This window comes from Lethenteron reissneri, chromosome 32 (assembly GCF_015708825.2).
Source record: "Lethenteron reissneri isolate LAM-NWPU_2019-01 chromosome 32, ASM1570882v1, whole genome shotgun sequence".
NCBI lineage: Eukaryota > Metazoa > Chordata > Hyperoartia > Petromyzontiformes > Petromyzontidae > Lethenteron > Lethenteron reissneri.
In genome coordinates, this window is record NC_083810.1 from 661,101 (window position 1) to 675,693 (window position 14,593).

The 14,593-nt window shown below is 46.4% G+C and overlaps 1 protein-coding gene across 1 annotated transcript in view; it reads right to left on the reverse strand.

The window, feature by feature from the left end:
• Positions 1–1,128: 1,128 nt before the first annotated feature.
• Positions 1,129–14,593, reverse strand: part of LOC133350126 (tyrosine-protein kinase BTK-like) — a 55,207-nt gene continuing 41,742 nt past the window's right edge. Inside the window, exons 9-14 of the mRNA XM_061564154.1 lie at positions 13,001–13,175; positions 10,984–11,200; positions 9,315–9,379; positions 7,678–7,796; positions 5,607–5,764; positions 1,129–1,614 (exon numbers count right to left, since the gene is read on the reverse strand). Coding sequence (XP_061420138.1) covers positions 1,552–1,614; positions 5,607–5,764; positions 7,678–7,796; positions 9,315–9,379; positions 10,984–11,200; positions 13,001–13,175 — 797 coding nt within the window. The 3' untranslated portion in view covers positions 1,129–1,551. The remainder of the gene's footprint in view (positions 1,615–5,606; positions 5,765–7,677; positions 7,797–9,314; positions 9,380–10,983; positions 11,201–13,000; positions 13,176–14,593) is intronic.

A 14,593-nucleotide genomic window follows, 5' to 3' on the forward strand; every position in this document is an offset into this window, starting at 1 on the left:
TCACTTGCCGTGCAAAATATACGCATTATTGCGCCCCCCCCCCCTCCCCAAAATACAAAGTCTATTTTTTTATTTTTTGCATTGTGTACAGTCTGGAAGCTACCCACATGCCAAATTTCAAGTTTGTTGCATGTCGGGAAGTATGCTAAACATCTGAACAGACACATTCACAAATTTCACTTATATATATAGATCTAGCCTAGGGATACCAAAACGTTAACACAACACTAGAATGCAACACTGGGGAAGGGGGAACTACTCTCAACCCCTTTAAGGGGGTATCCTATCCCTCTCAGCCCTTCCAGCCGATCTCCCGGGCTCCCCGCCGCACCGATCGCTCCCCACGCCAGACTGAGCCCTCCGCTCTGCCCCTGTTCCTCTTCCCTCCCCCGAGCCTCGCCCCGGGCTGCCCCCGGCCACGTCTCCTGCTCGGTCTATTGAGAGGAATGGGGGCCAGCGTCTCATGTCCCCGGGCCCTCACACCCGGGTCCCCTTAACTACCTTGAGCCGGCACGTCCAGGCAGGGCGCACTTCCCGCGACGTCTCCGTCAACTCCCTGCAGAGGTACGTACCCGCACTCATATAAATCGCGAGTGCTTTCCGCGTACACCCTCTCGGGACGCCACTCACGTCCCTACATATTGCTTGAAACTACACCAAGCTTAAGGAAAATCCAGAAAGTCAATAAAATCCATGATGTCAAAAGATCAATTTTGAATCAACCATAGGCGAGTCATTACTGGACACAACCGACAACTGTGAACCAGTTTCACCCTCGGCACTCATCGGTACAGCCCAGTCGCCAATGTGTGCCACTGCCATCAGACTCAGGAAGTGCCATGTGGCGAGGGCTTAACATTTGCACGGTTGGAACCCGCTCACATTGACGACCGTACTGTACTGATGAGTCATGAAGACAAAACCAGTCTACAGTTGTCTTTCGCTGCTTCCTTTTGGAACAGCCACATTTTTTCAACTGTGTCAGTTGGTGGTCTGATAAAACGGCAACACGTTCAGTTCTGTTGTGTTGGTAATCTGTTTACATGCAATACATATATTTGATTTTACGAGCCCTGCTTTAAACTTCGGTGACAATACCCCAACTGAAATGACAGGCCAACACAGAGGTACATGTTTTTGAGAATTATTTTATTAAATATATTGTAACTTTTACAGAGCAGTGATATTCAAGAATATTTACAATAAAAAAACAGGTTAGACGTACCACACATGGAACGCGATGCAATGCTTCGTGTAGACACAATGGTAAGTGTTTTGATTCCTTTTCTCTGTACGGTCAGCATAGGTGACCCTCTATATGAGCTCGCATCGAGTAGATGTTCGATATTCTAATTCCCATTGGCACTCGCTAACTCCTGTGTTAATTCCTTGTAAGTAATTTACAGGCCAATTGAATACAATAATAAAAAAAATCGTGACATCATCATGGCTATAGTGATTGATGTCACCATGAATACAATACATCCACTGTCTTTAATGTTTTAACTCTTGCAGTAAAAACTGCTGTATGCCATAAATCACAACCCCTTATCACTTAAGCTGGTGCTGAATGGACTCCAGAAGACTTTGAAACGAAGGGCGTTCTTCAGGTCTCTGAAATATAAAAACAAACATCCAATTTCATTTAGAAATGACAGATTTATTTGTAATTAAAATATTTAACCTGGAATCAGGGAGAGAGATGACACCCACGTGTCTCGGGCACAAGCAACGTTATCAAGAATAGATTACTTTCTGTTGTCAAACACCCTCCTCTCCTCAGTCACGAAAGTGAAAATGCTGGACTTCGAACTCTTTGATCATGCCCCAGTCCTTACACAACCGCTATTGGACCTGGATGAGCTGAGACGCTGGATGTGGGCCCTAGATGGAACCATGCTTTGGGATAAAGAAACGGTTGAAAAAATATCAGATGAAATAGGATCCTTCGTGTAAATTCACCTAAGTGCATCTCCTCCCACATTGCCATTGGTGGTGTGGGACCGCCCTGAAAGCCTACTTCAGAGAGGGTTCTTTATAGCAAGGGGCGCGTGGCTCAGGAAAGAAAGGGGACAGAGGATGCAGGGGATAGAGAATAGGCTCAGGCAGCTCCACTACGACTATGTATGTATGTTGGACTTCTTTTGCACAGTATGTAGCCATCCATTCCAATCGGAGGTGCGAGGGAAGGACAACAAACTAAACACAAAAAGCAGTTTTTAAGAAATCCCAAGGTAAGGGGATGGGTGAGATCTGTCAAGCAAGAAAGGAGCTAGATAAGATATCTCACGACCAGACCTTCCCGACTGTTTATATACACACCATCCAAACCAGGACTAACATCCTGAGCACTACAGCCTTACCATCAATGAAACTTTCAGGGAATACTATTGTACACTTATATACAGCCTACATCACAAACCATAGAATCATAACTATAGAAAGTAGGACTCCCCATCTCCCTCCCATACTGAAGCCAGAATTAGAAAGACTCATCACTCTTCAAGTACTCATGGAAGCTCTCAATGAGCTTGAACCTGGCAAAGCGCCAGGACCTGATGGCATAACTATGGAATTATACAAGAATATTGAGACCCCCATTGTGTCCCACCTACTAAACACCCTGAACGAGGCAGAACTGCATGGAAAGCTGCCGGACTCTGAGGGAAGCAAGAATTATGGTGGTCCACAAACCAGGAGCAGCTCAGGAGAATATAGTTGGTTACAGGCCAATCTCCCTGCTCAATGCAAATTATAAAATATATGCGAAGGTGCTTGCAAAAAGACTGGAGAAGGCTCTGTGAAGCATCATTGGGGAAACCCAGATGGGTTTTATCAGGGGTAAGGACTCCGCAGATAACATGAGGACCTTGGTCGATGCTGTTAGCGTCACAAAAATCAGAAAAAAATCCTACGCTATTACCCTTGACGGCGAAAAGGCATTCGACACGGTAGAATGGAGGTTCCTCTTCAGCACCATTGAAGAAATATGGATACCGACCCAATTTGTCAAGCAGTGCCAGCTGTTGTACTTGGCCCCCTGAGCAACGGTCCTCCACCAATAGAATTGTATCAGGAAAGTTCGCACTCTCACGCATGGTAAGTGGCAGGGCTGCCCCTTACCCCCCCCCCCCCCACCGGTTCACACGAACCACACAGCCCCTTGGCCGAAAAAACATAGATCAAAGAGCTATCCTACAGAGACCGATAAAAACATATACATTTCTATGCAGATGACATTCTACTAACCATCACCGATCCAGAAACCTCAATTCCCATCCTCTTGAAGGAAATGAATAAATATGGAGAGGTGGTGGGATATAAGCTAAATATAAACAAATCAGAAATAATTCCCAATTTCCCAGATTCCCAGGTCCTCCCAATAGCATTGTCCCCTTTCAAATGGTGTCATCAGAGAATGAAATATCTCGGAGTCATCATCCAGTCAGCTGAGTGACCTTATTTCTAGTGAACTTCCCCCCTCTACTCCAAGAGATCCAAACCTCCCTGGCAGCGAGGAATGATATCCCGTTGTCTCTTCATAACAGAGTGCACTTGACTAAACTGAAGACCCTTCTGAAGATATTATACCACCTGAGAATTATTGCAACTCAGATCCCCCAAATCTTTATTTTGAAATCACACTCCCACATCTCGTCTGGAATGACAGTCCCTCTAGAATAAGTTACCAAATCCTAACCCATAGAAGAAGTGAGAGAGGACTTGCGCCACCGGATTTTCGAAAATACTACCTTGCAGTTGGCTTGTATACCATGAAGGATGGTATGCAATCTTGGGAAAGGCCTCAGTATCGCCATGAAATCTGGAAGGTCTCGCTCACTCATACTGCCAGGATAAGCCCAAGGGCACAAAACACTGCTAGAGGATTAACACCATGCTGTGCAAAAACAGACTCACCCAGATCCCAAGAGTACTCCACTACAACTCCCCTTAATTCGGCACTTCAAGTTGGAAACCAGGGATCAGATGGCCTGATTCGAAAGCGGCCCAAATTCATAGAGTAGGAGACCTCCTGGCAGAAAGTGGCCACATTGACAAATTCTAATCCATTCGATCCAGGCACAACCTCCCAAACGTTCAGTTGTATGGTATCTCCAGATTCGGGACATAATCATCATAGCTAGACGAAAAGATCTGATTGCACCTCCACCTGCAATAATAAAATGGCTCCAGTTGGATAAAGAGAGATACAAACTATCTAAGGCATACCAGCTTCTACTCTCAGGGCGAAACGTGGACGATCTCAGACCCGAGCACTGTGCAAGCAAATAGTGAATCGACCAGTCCCCAACCAGACATAGACCCAGATTTGGAAATCCACTTCCCAAGGGACCAGATATATCCAATTCAAATTCCTACACAGGGCCTACATGACCAACCAGAAGAGGGCCAAATTTGGTACAGCCTTATCTCTGGACTGCCTGAGGTGACTCCGGGGAAGAATACAAGATTACGAACATGCTTTCTTGGCATGTCTGACTATTGCTGAATTATAGGAACATATAATGGGAGTTTTCAATAAAATAAACAATACATCTGTCAATATCAGTATCGAAACTACCCCGTGAGGCTGACCCGAGAACAGAACGTTTTAAAGACTTTCAATATAGCAGCTAGGACACCATATTTGATACGTCGAATAATCACGAATCCCCCTCCCTTACTCAACAGCTAAATTCATTAAGCCCAATCTCGGTCATGGAGCATCTGAGCTATAATCTCAGAAACAAGGAAGAAGAATACAACATGAGCATGGGGTTTATTTCCAAACGGTAGCGCAGTCTTCACCACCTCAACCCAGAACGGCAATGACCGGCCAACTCCCCCCCACCCCCTCTCCCCCAGAGAAAGCCTCTCTACCCCGCCTGCTCTGAGGAGCCGGGTGTGGTGGGACAGCGGCTTGACACCGCCATGCCACATGGAGCCACCGCCCGGAACGTCAGAATGTTGAATCTGTACCGTCAATTTATGATGTGAGGGAGAATGTTGAATACAAATATTGAACAAATATGTATCACCTGGAAAATTATTTTAGATGAAACATATCTGGTGTATAAGGGTGTCCAGGGTGCCTATGCTGTTCCCGTGTCTGTGTTTTATCATTCAATCTTACCTGATGATGGTTGCTTGTGTTGAAACTGAAACGTCGTATTCTATTATTATTTTATTTTCTACGTGACTTTACCGAAAGAACCAACGAGAAATTCCTGCAGTAACGAAAGCTTCGTATCTAGTTTAAAATATATATATAGTTTGTTAAATAGTTGCGCTAGCGTGATTACACATTGCCAGGAGGCCGCGTGGCTGATTGGATTTGTAATGAAATACTTTTTTGTGGAGGGACAGATATGTGAACAAGACATTGTCTACTTATTTATTATGTTACTTATATTCTCCACAACGAAGATAATTATTCTTTGGTGTTGCAGAGTCAATACAGCGGGAGGTTCAGAGTAATGCTTTTCGACCAGATAGAATCTCATTTTCGTGGAAACGCAAAGGTGGTGGTCATGGGCAAGGCCAATAGCCAGGACCGCACATCGCGGTGATGATACAACGTGGCGAGCGAGTGCGGCATTGCATACCTCGTGCCAGCAGCTGTGCATGATAAGGTGCACAGGCTGGGTTGCACGCTCGGGCCGGTAGAGACGGTACCCGGCCTGCACCTGCTCCACAACGTTACTGTTGCTCCACGGATCGTACGGAAGCATCCCCTCCGAGAACACCTCCCACATGAGTATCCCTGCGACAGTCGGGAGCACAGGACAGCAGTCGGTCGCCACCTTGTCACTCTGCTATTGCTACTACCATGGTCACTGCTCCCGTGAACTTCACACTGATTCCTCCACCCATGTTGAGAACTTGGTCAACCAGACTGACTGTTTGTTACATCCGTACTGTGTTCACTCACGACACTGTAGGTCACAAGTACACACCCACTCACCCACTCACCTACTTGCTCACCACATTGCCGGTTGCAACATTCTCTTCATGCTTCTTGCCTCGCACTGCTCCACTTTGGAATTCCCTCCCATTGTCTGATTTCCCAAGCCGTTCCGTATAATCTCGCTCCATTCAAGACACGTGTTGATTCTTACTTTGATAGTCCTCTTTGTTCCTGGCTGCTTGACATTTTGGGCCTGTGCTTAGCAACTGTGTAACAAAATAATACGTTACAACGTGCTTCACGAGGTCTGGATGCTTATAGGCACAACATATGTGCAATGTTGTAGCTACCAAAATGCAGTTCCGCTGACACTTGTGATTAAGCGCCAAAAGCCCCACCCCTAACCACTGGCAGCCAGTCCTTACCTCAAACCACTGATGTCTAATCTATCATCTAACACACGTTTGAGTTCCATTACACAAGTACTTGAAGTGGTCGGCATATCTTCCATGTCTTGCTTACAGTCACAAACCAAACGAGAGGTTATCAAAGCCCTTTCATATATTGTACTGCATTACAACATTCACAAAGGCCACTTATAAGCATACATATCTTGTATTATTTTACATTTAGCAAGGCCTGCTTATATTTATTGACATGGCTCAGCCATAGCACGTGGACCACTTGTTGCAGAGGTTTGCAGTTCGAATCCAGCAGGCCACCCTTGTAAATACTGCGGGTGTATGAATCATGAATACTACTCGCCATCAACTTCAGAGTGGACCTTAAAGATCTCATGATGTCATTCAAATAATAGGCTACAGTGTGCTCGCCTCATGATCCAAAGTTGACAAACAAACAAAAATATTCACCAATGTTTTAATTGGCAAACAAACAGGTACCGTCACCCCCTATGGCCGAAACCTAACAGGACCCTCCTTAAAAAGAGTGTTGAGAATCAGTGAAAACTTCCTGGGTGAACAAGCGTAATAATCATGTAGTGACTGGGAATGTCACTGTGTGGTGCCGGGCTTGCGAGGCCACGGCAGGATGTCTACTGTTGTGTATACACCCCGAACATGGGGTGTAGTACCAGCCCTAGTGAGGGCTTGGGTGAGCGCTGGTTAAGTGCGGTGGCACCACGCACAGCAGTGCATTGCGGGCTCCCGTTGAGAGAGCAAGAGAGTGTCAGCCAGCTGGGGTTACGTTGGGGGCATGACACTCTGGCTGACCTGGGGACAAGTGAACAGATGATACTGGAGGGGGGGCACCGGTGGAGGGGGCCAATGGGTGGTCACATGGTCCGAGAAGAACTCTCGAGAGGCTTCAGGCAAGAGCGAGAGAGATCGAGAAGGTGGGCGGGGCGAGAGGCGGAGCCAGCCCCAGCTTGGCCCAATATAAGGGGGGCCCCGGGAGGGGCTCGGGGTTCTTACTGTTGGAGAGGCAGGAGATCCACGTCAAGCTTGAAGAAGCCTCCAGCCACGCGGTCCGGGACACAGCTTGCGGTCCGGACCGGGATAGCGGAACCGTGTCTAGTTCCGCCGTAGCGTGGTTAGCTGGGTGGTCACCACCGGAAAGTATGTTGTGTCAATAGCCTGGAGTATCTTGTGCTAAGAGTTAAATAAAACGTGTAGCTCCCAAGACAACGTCTGCGACTCAGTTGGACTCACTATAACCATGAACAGTAGGGAATCCCATTCGTTGCTGAGGATGTCAGCTCCTTCACCGTCATCTATGTAGTTTCCAGTGGCGTCAAGTGGACCGTTTACCGAAGGCCCACACGTCCGACTTGCTGCTGAACTTGTTGTTGAGGAAGACCTCGGGAGGTGACCAGCGCACGGGGAACTTGGTGCCAGAGGAACTGGTGTACTGATCGTCCAGCACGTACCTGCCGCACAATCACAGCCCACGTTCACAAGTTTCAGAAGCTCAGAAGTGTACCCCACCCCCCCCCCCACGAGTAAAGCCCATTGAGCTAAGAAGCTCTCTTTCGAGGGCAACTCGACCGGCAGTCAACAGCAGTAGCAGCGGCGTTGTGCCACGCGCCCCGAGACACCGCTCACGCCACACCCCATCCCACTGCTGCGTGTCAACATCCCACTGTGCACCACACCCCATCCCACTGTGCACCACACCCCATCCCACTGTGCACCACACCCCCTCCCACTGTGCACCACACCCCCTCCCACTGTGCACCACACCCCATCCCACTGTGCACCACACCACTCCCTACTGCTACGTCACAAACATTTTTATTTTATTTTACCAGGTAAGACCCACTCCACTGAGCTATATAGCCCTTTCTCACAAGCGACCTGGCCACAAATGATAGCTCAGCAAAGTGGCTTATCATGAGGATATTTATAGTATGATGTGACTGCATTCAGATTGACGTCAGTGTGCTTTTTCTTTCAGGAAACATGATGTTATTTTACCATTTCGGCCGCGCCCGAGCAGAAGATCCAGAAATGGGAGAGTTCTGTCAAATTCCATGGTGAACTGGATGGACGGGTTTTGCGAGTTTATTAAAGATGTTTATTAATGACGAATATGAGTATATTTTACCCTTTCTAGCAATAAAACAGGAGGTGTTAAGATGTTCAAACACCAAATGAATACCTTTTACAATGCATCAAGTTTACATTAACCATCCACGTACTTGTGGAAAAACATGCAAACAAACACTGATTTTATGTATGCGTTGTTTTTTAATTGATTGGCCTACACCAGAGACATCCTTCTTTATGGCCGAGTGTCAGACCAGAGAACGCCAAAATGCGAACAGTACAAAGACAATGCAAGTATTAGAACACTTATAGCTAGGGTCGGGCAGTTATATATATGAGACCTTTTTGGCAGTATGATGAAAATAATAGGTTTTACCCTTTCTGGCAATAAAACAGGTGTTAAGATGTTCAAACAGCACATAAATTCATTTTGCAAGGCATAAAGTCTGCATTAACCACACATACTTGTGGCAAAATATGCAAACAAACACTTTCTGATAATGTACGCATTATCTTTGAAATGTATTGCTTCCGGTTTTTTGCACTGGATTACAGATGCACTGTAGAGGTGGGCAGCAGTTAGCTCCACGCACTGCGAACCCGGCAACCCGAGTTCGATTCCTTCACACCCCCAACATCAGTGACTATAATAATTATTTGAACCGGCCCTGGGCCTCTCCTAGGTCGACTTAGCCTCAAATAAGTATCTGGTGCAGTGTGTAAACATCAGAACTGGGGAGACAAAGGTGGCTGGGCATGGAACTGGCCATCCAACCCTGTGTATGCCTTGCCGCAATTCATACTGCTCGCTAACAGCACTTGTCCCAATCGTTGTTAAGGCTATACGGGGGGGTCTCTGTCTTTGCATTTTTTTGTTCCAATCGTCTATCACGCCTCACCTGCTCATGCCGAAGTCGGACACTTTCACCGTCCCCTGTGCGTTCACCAGGCAGTTCCGAGCGGCCTGGGACATACGGCAGCAGCACACGGAAGTCCACGAGCTTGGAGTTGATACACGAGAGCCCTTGAAGCTCGCTCGTGCGTGCCAGAGACACCGTGGACACGGTGGATACGATGCTCATCGAGGTGACTTTGCCACATACAGGGAGGGACTCCTCTACGTACGAACATTCGACTTACGAACTTTTAGAAATAGGAACAAACCTGTCCGTATGTCCAGTTACCTGTACGGACCGAGAGTCGTAAGTTCAACCGTCGCGTAATAGATGGCGGTGGTGGCATTTACATCTGCAGAACGTGAAGAACTAATGGCATCTATAGGAGATTGTACAACTTTTAAAGCCATTCCCAGTGTTTAGTGTACACGCCGTACACCATGTTTGGAATCAATAAAAGTAAAGTTGTACTTACGAACAAATCGATTTACGAACAGATCTCTCCAACCTAACTCGTTCGTAAGTAGAGGAAGTTCCTTACTGTATGTTACTTGTGGAGGTGTATTTTGACATATTATCACCCTAAATGTATGTTGACGTTCCAGTAAATCAATTTACTATTTCGATTTAAAGCTTTCGTGACTGCAGGGATTCATCTTCTTGGTTCTTTCGGTAAAGTCACGTAGAAGGGAAATAATAAAATTTCGACAGACCTGTTCTTCACCTGAGGACGGCTGCTTGCGTTGTGGCCGAAACGTCGTGAGAATTATTTTATAATGTTTTATTTTTATTATTTTATTATTTCCCTTCTAGGTGACTTTACCGAAAGAACCAAGAAGATCAATTTACTATGATTGTTTTTTAAAGGTAATTTATCTGAGCCAAATTTTTATACTGGAGAATGCAATTTTATTTAATATCGCTTATGTTTGTGTACTATTTTGTATTTATTCCGTAAGGCAGTTTTCCTTGCTCAAATGTCGATTTGGTTGTTTTCTATTTGGATCACTGTTGTACTTTTTTCCACGTTTTTGTCCTTTTGGTGACCCAGGTTCACTCTTGCAAAGTGCTCACCTGGTTAAGCAAAGTGCTCACCTGGTTAAGCAAAGTGCAGTCGACCATAGCGACGGCTGAGTGCAGGTCATTTTAAGATTTTATATTTTGGCTTAAGCACCAGCACCCAGTGTGCTGCTCTCACAAGCGATCATGTCACCGTGAATTAAATACATGTTTTTGGATAGATATCTCAAGTATTAATTTCAATATCAAATAAGGCTAGTTTACTTGAAACAGTACAAATTATCAACAACAACAAAAATGTCATGCTAGTTGGAGAAAATCCACATTCCTATGGCAGGGACAGGCTTTCCATCGGAAAATCACTCCAGAACTCCTCTCTTCCGCATTGATATGAGAGCACAATACCACAGATCCTATTATCCGTTGGGTTATCTGCGATGTTACTCCTCTTATGCGTGGGGTATTTGTGGATACTCCTGCGAATAATAGGATTAATTTTCCACACAACTCCTCTTATCTGCAACAACGACAAAAACGGTGTTGGAGAGTTGGCGGATGACTGGAGTCGTCCTGTAATAATCCCAATAAAAGTAACAATAGCTGCGAGAGCTATTGATGCCGTGGGGGGGAGGGGAAGGGGGGCAGAACCGACCAGGTCCCTGTGCAGGAAGCTCTCCCTCTCCAGGTAGGCCATGGCCTCGCACACATCCGCGCACATCTGCAGGAGCTGCGAGGCCGAGTTGGCGCCGCGCCGCTCCCGCACGAAGCTCTCCAGGTTGCCGGCCTCCATGTACTCGGTGACGAGCAGGAAGGGCCTCTTGCGGCAGCTCACCCCGTAGAAGTGCACGAGCTTGGGGTGCCACAGCCTCCTGGCGGCACAAAGACGAGGAGGGCCGCGTCGCGTATCACCGCGGCGGGGGGCCAACGATCGCTCGAGCCGAGCCGGCGTCGGGGTGTGGATAATCTCTCGAACTCAAGCGGCTATTAACCTTTACTGCAGCCTTGCAACACTTTGGTTCTATCGTTAAACAATTTTAAACGTTAATAAATACATACATTTGATTAAAAAAACAATGTAGTTGTAGTTACGTGCCCGTGTTTAATTTGCGTTTTCGATTATTTATCTTCTAAAAAAATCTGGCATGTCTCGCACCCCCAGAATGGGCATCTCGCACCCACAGCGGGTGCGTGCGTGCACCCCAGGTTAAGAACCACTGGTTAAGAGCATTTGGCTGCTCCCATAAATTCCCACATGATAAGCCACTTCGGTAAGCTATCATTTGTGGGCAGGTCGCTTCTGGCAAAGAGGTACATAGCTCAGTGGAGTGAGTCTTACCTGCTAAAATAAAAAATACACGGAGCTGAGTTTTCGTTCACGTGAGTTAATAAACACATTCCTGCGGAGGGAGCTGGTAGGAAAGTTGCGTTTCTCGGTCAATGGCCAGGGTCAACGGCGGCGTGGTGTATTCCGAAAATATGGCCGACTGTGAGGGCGGGCACAAGCCGGCGTGAGTAGGTTAAACGTTGAGTTTTATAAGGGCACCACGGGGTGATCAGCCCCTCCCCACCCAGCCCCACCCCTCCCACCCCCCACCCAGCCCCATCCTCCCCACCCAGCCCCTCCCCACCCTCCCCTCCCAGCCCCTCCCCACCCAGCCCTTTCCCCACCCTCCCCTCTCCACCCAGCCCCACCCCTCCCATTTTTGGATGCACGACGGACGGACGGACACAATAATCCCCTGTGGGCTGGTGGAACCAAGTGGTTCCTACCAGTTTCGTTGGTAGGCCGCACACTAAGGATGTCACTACTGCCACCTTGTGGCAATGTCGAGAAAATAAAAAATATCGCATACGAACGACCAGGATCTGTCCCGTTAATTCATATAATCACCCAGGAATGTCCTTAACGCTCGTGACGTCACTCTACATCGAACAGCCCCCGTCATTAATAATCATGAACAGGTGACGTCCTCCAAATAGATACCCCCCCCCCTCCATTAACGTCACTCCACATGCGGGGGCGAGGCGCCTCCTCCCCCCTCCTCGGCGTCAACTTACAACCCTCACTACAAAAGCAGAACCCTCACGTCATGCGATCTCCATAACACTATTGAAACATCAAAGTAAATAAAGACGTCATAATGAACAAGGGATTATAACCTTAAAATGAAATAGGTCTGTGTCACCGCGCCCTTACAAATTGCACATGCATTAATCCAATGAATATCACGTCACGGTCTGCTTTTCGCTTGCAAGTTTCAAATTTACTGCAATACACCCGTCCTTGGAAGGGCAAAAGGCTAGTTAATTCATATTTACATACCTGTCAACCCATACGGTTTACCCGTATTCTTGTACAGCGAAATTGAGTTTTCAGGTCCATACGGCATGAAGCCGTTTGAATACGGGAAAAATATTTTTTGTCTATTTGTTTTTGTTTCTCCGTTGTGATGGGATTTTGTAGGATTCACGTTAATATTCATAAGAGCATGGGGTCACCAATAACGTCTGAATTGATCTGTAATAAGGTAGGCACTGACAAGTTGCATTTACCAAAAAAACCTTACAGAATTACTGTCATTAAAAACAGTGGTTGGCTGCACGGTCATGTCGAGATTAATGCATTGGCTGTGAAAGGGTGAACATGGGACGAGTCCTGTCGCTCTCACATCATGGTCTTTGCCTCCTCAACGAAGTCGTCTTCGGACATGGTGGCCTCGTGCAGCATCTTGATGGCCACGTTGCCTCGTACGCGCTTCCACACGCCCAGACGCACCACGCCAAACTGCCCACTCCCCAGCTCCTGCAGGAGGCTCAGCTCACTCGGATCGATCTCCCATTGACCTGCCCACCAACAAACACAAAACCGGTCACAAGGTCCAACTCCCATTGTCCTGCCCCTATGGGGGAAGACGGAGTGGGTGCCATTTTGTGGGTAAGTCAGCAGTGGTCACCCGTTGGAGGGACTTGTTATAGGCAGCTGGGGTTTCCACCGCCGGCTCTGGGCTGTGGACAGGAGATGAGCTCCGCTCTGATGTCTGTGATTACACTGCACTTAATTCAATTAGCTTCATCGTTGTACTTGTTAATGTTCTTGCTTTTCTCATGTTGGTGACCCGGGTCACTCTTGCAAATGAGGCTCTGCACCGACAAACACAAACTGGTAACAGGGTTCCACTCCAATTGACCTGCCCTTTAACAACATCTCTTAATTTGCCTTCGTCTTTCTCGTGTTTCCTCCACTGACTCTGCTCCACTGAATTCGCACCTTCTCACCTTCGCATCAGTAAGTGGCACATCACCCTTAATTAAAGTTCACAAACAGGTATCCCTTGTTTCGGTTTAAAGCTTTCGTGACTGCAGGGATTCATCTTCTTGGTTCTTTCAGTAAAATCACGTAGAAGGGAAGTAATAAAATAATAAAAATAAAACATAATAAAATAAAATAATTCTCACGACGTTCCGGCTACAACGGCTGCTTGCGTTGTAGCCGAAACGTCGTGAGAATTATTTTATTTTATAATGTTTTATTTGTATTATTTTATTACTTCCCTTCTACGTGACTTTACCGAAAGAACCAAGAAGAGGTATCCCTTGATTCACGAACGTTCGGTTTACGAAATTTCGCGGGAACGCAATTACCAAACTATGGACAATTTTCGATTACCAAAACCCAAATTCCACGTGAACGATATTTCACTCGGTACACGCCAAGAGATCATCAAACAAGAAGCCACCCGGGAGGCTGCGTCGTCATCAATCCACAACAGCGTCACGGTGTCCCTGCAGTGCAACAGTAACGCCTCCACATCGCCTTGCCAGTCATTCCAACATGGATCAGATCTTTTGGCGAGTTCCCTGAAAATGTGACTTTTTAAATTAGTTATTATTCAATCGTTTTAATACTTGTGTTCTTTATTATAATTTTTATATGGTGAAGGTGGTGTAGGTGTATTATGTTTTAGGTGAGGAAAAGAGTTTGAATGACTGTTCGAAGCACGTCCATCATTTTTAGTATTAATTTTATGGGTAAAGCCATTGGGATTCACGAAATTTAGTTTTACGTGCGATTTTTTAAAAACGTATCCCTTTCGTAAATCTGGGGATACCCGTATAACCAATCATGACTGAGTGACTGATGTTAATATTATTAATATACTTTTTACCCAGGAAAGTCTTACTGTCTGAATCCTCTTTTAGGATTGATGTTGCTATGCATAATACAATTGTGTAAAGTGCAGGGTAATTTTTGTAACTCTAAG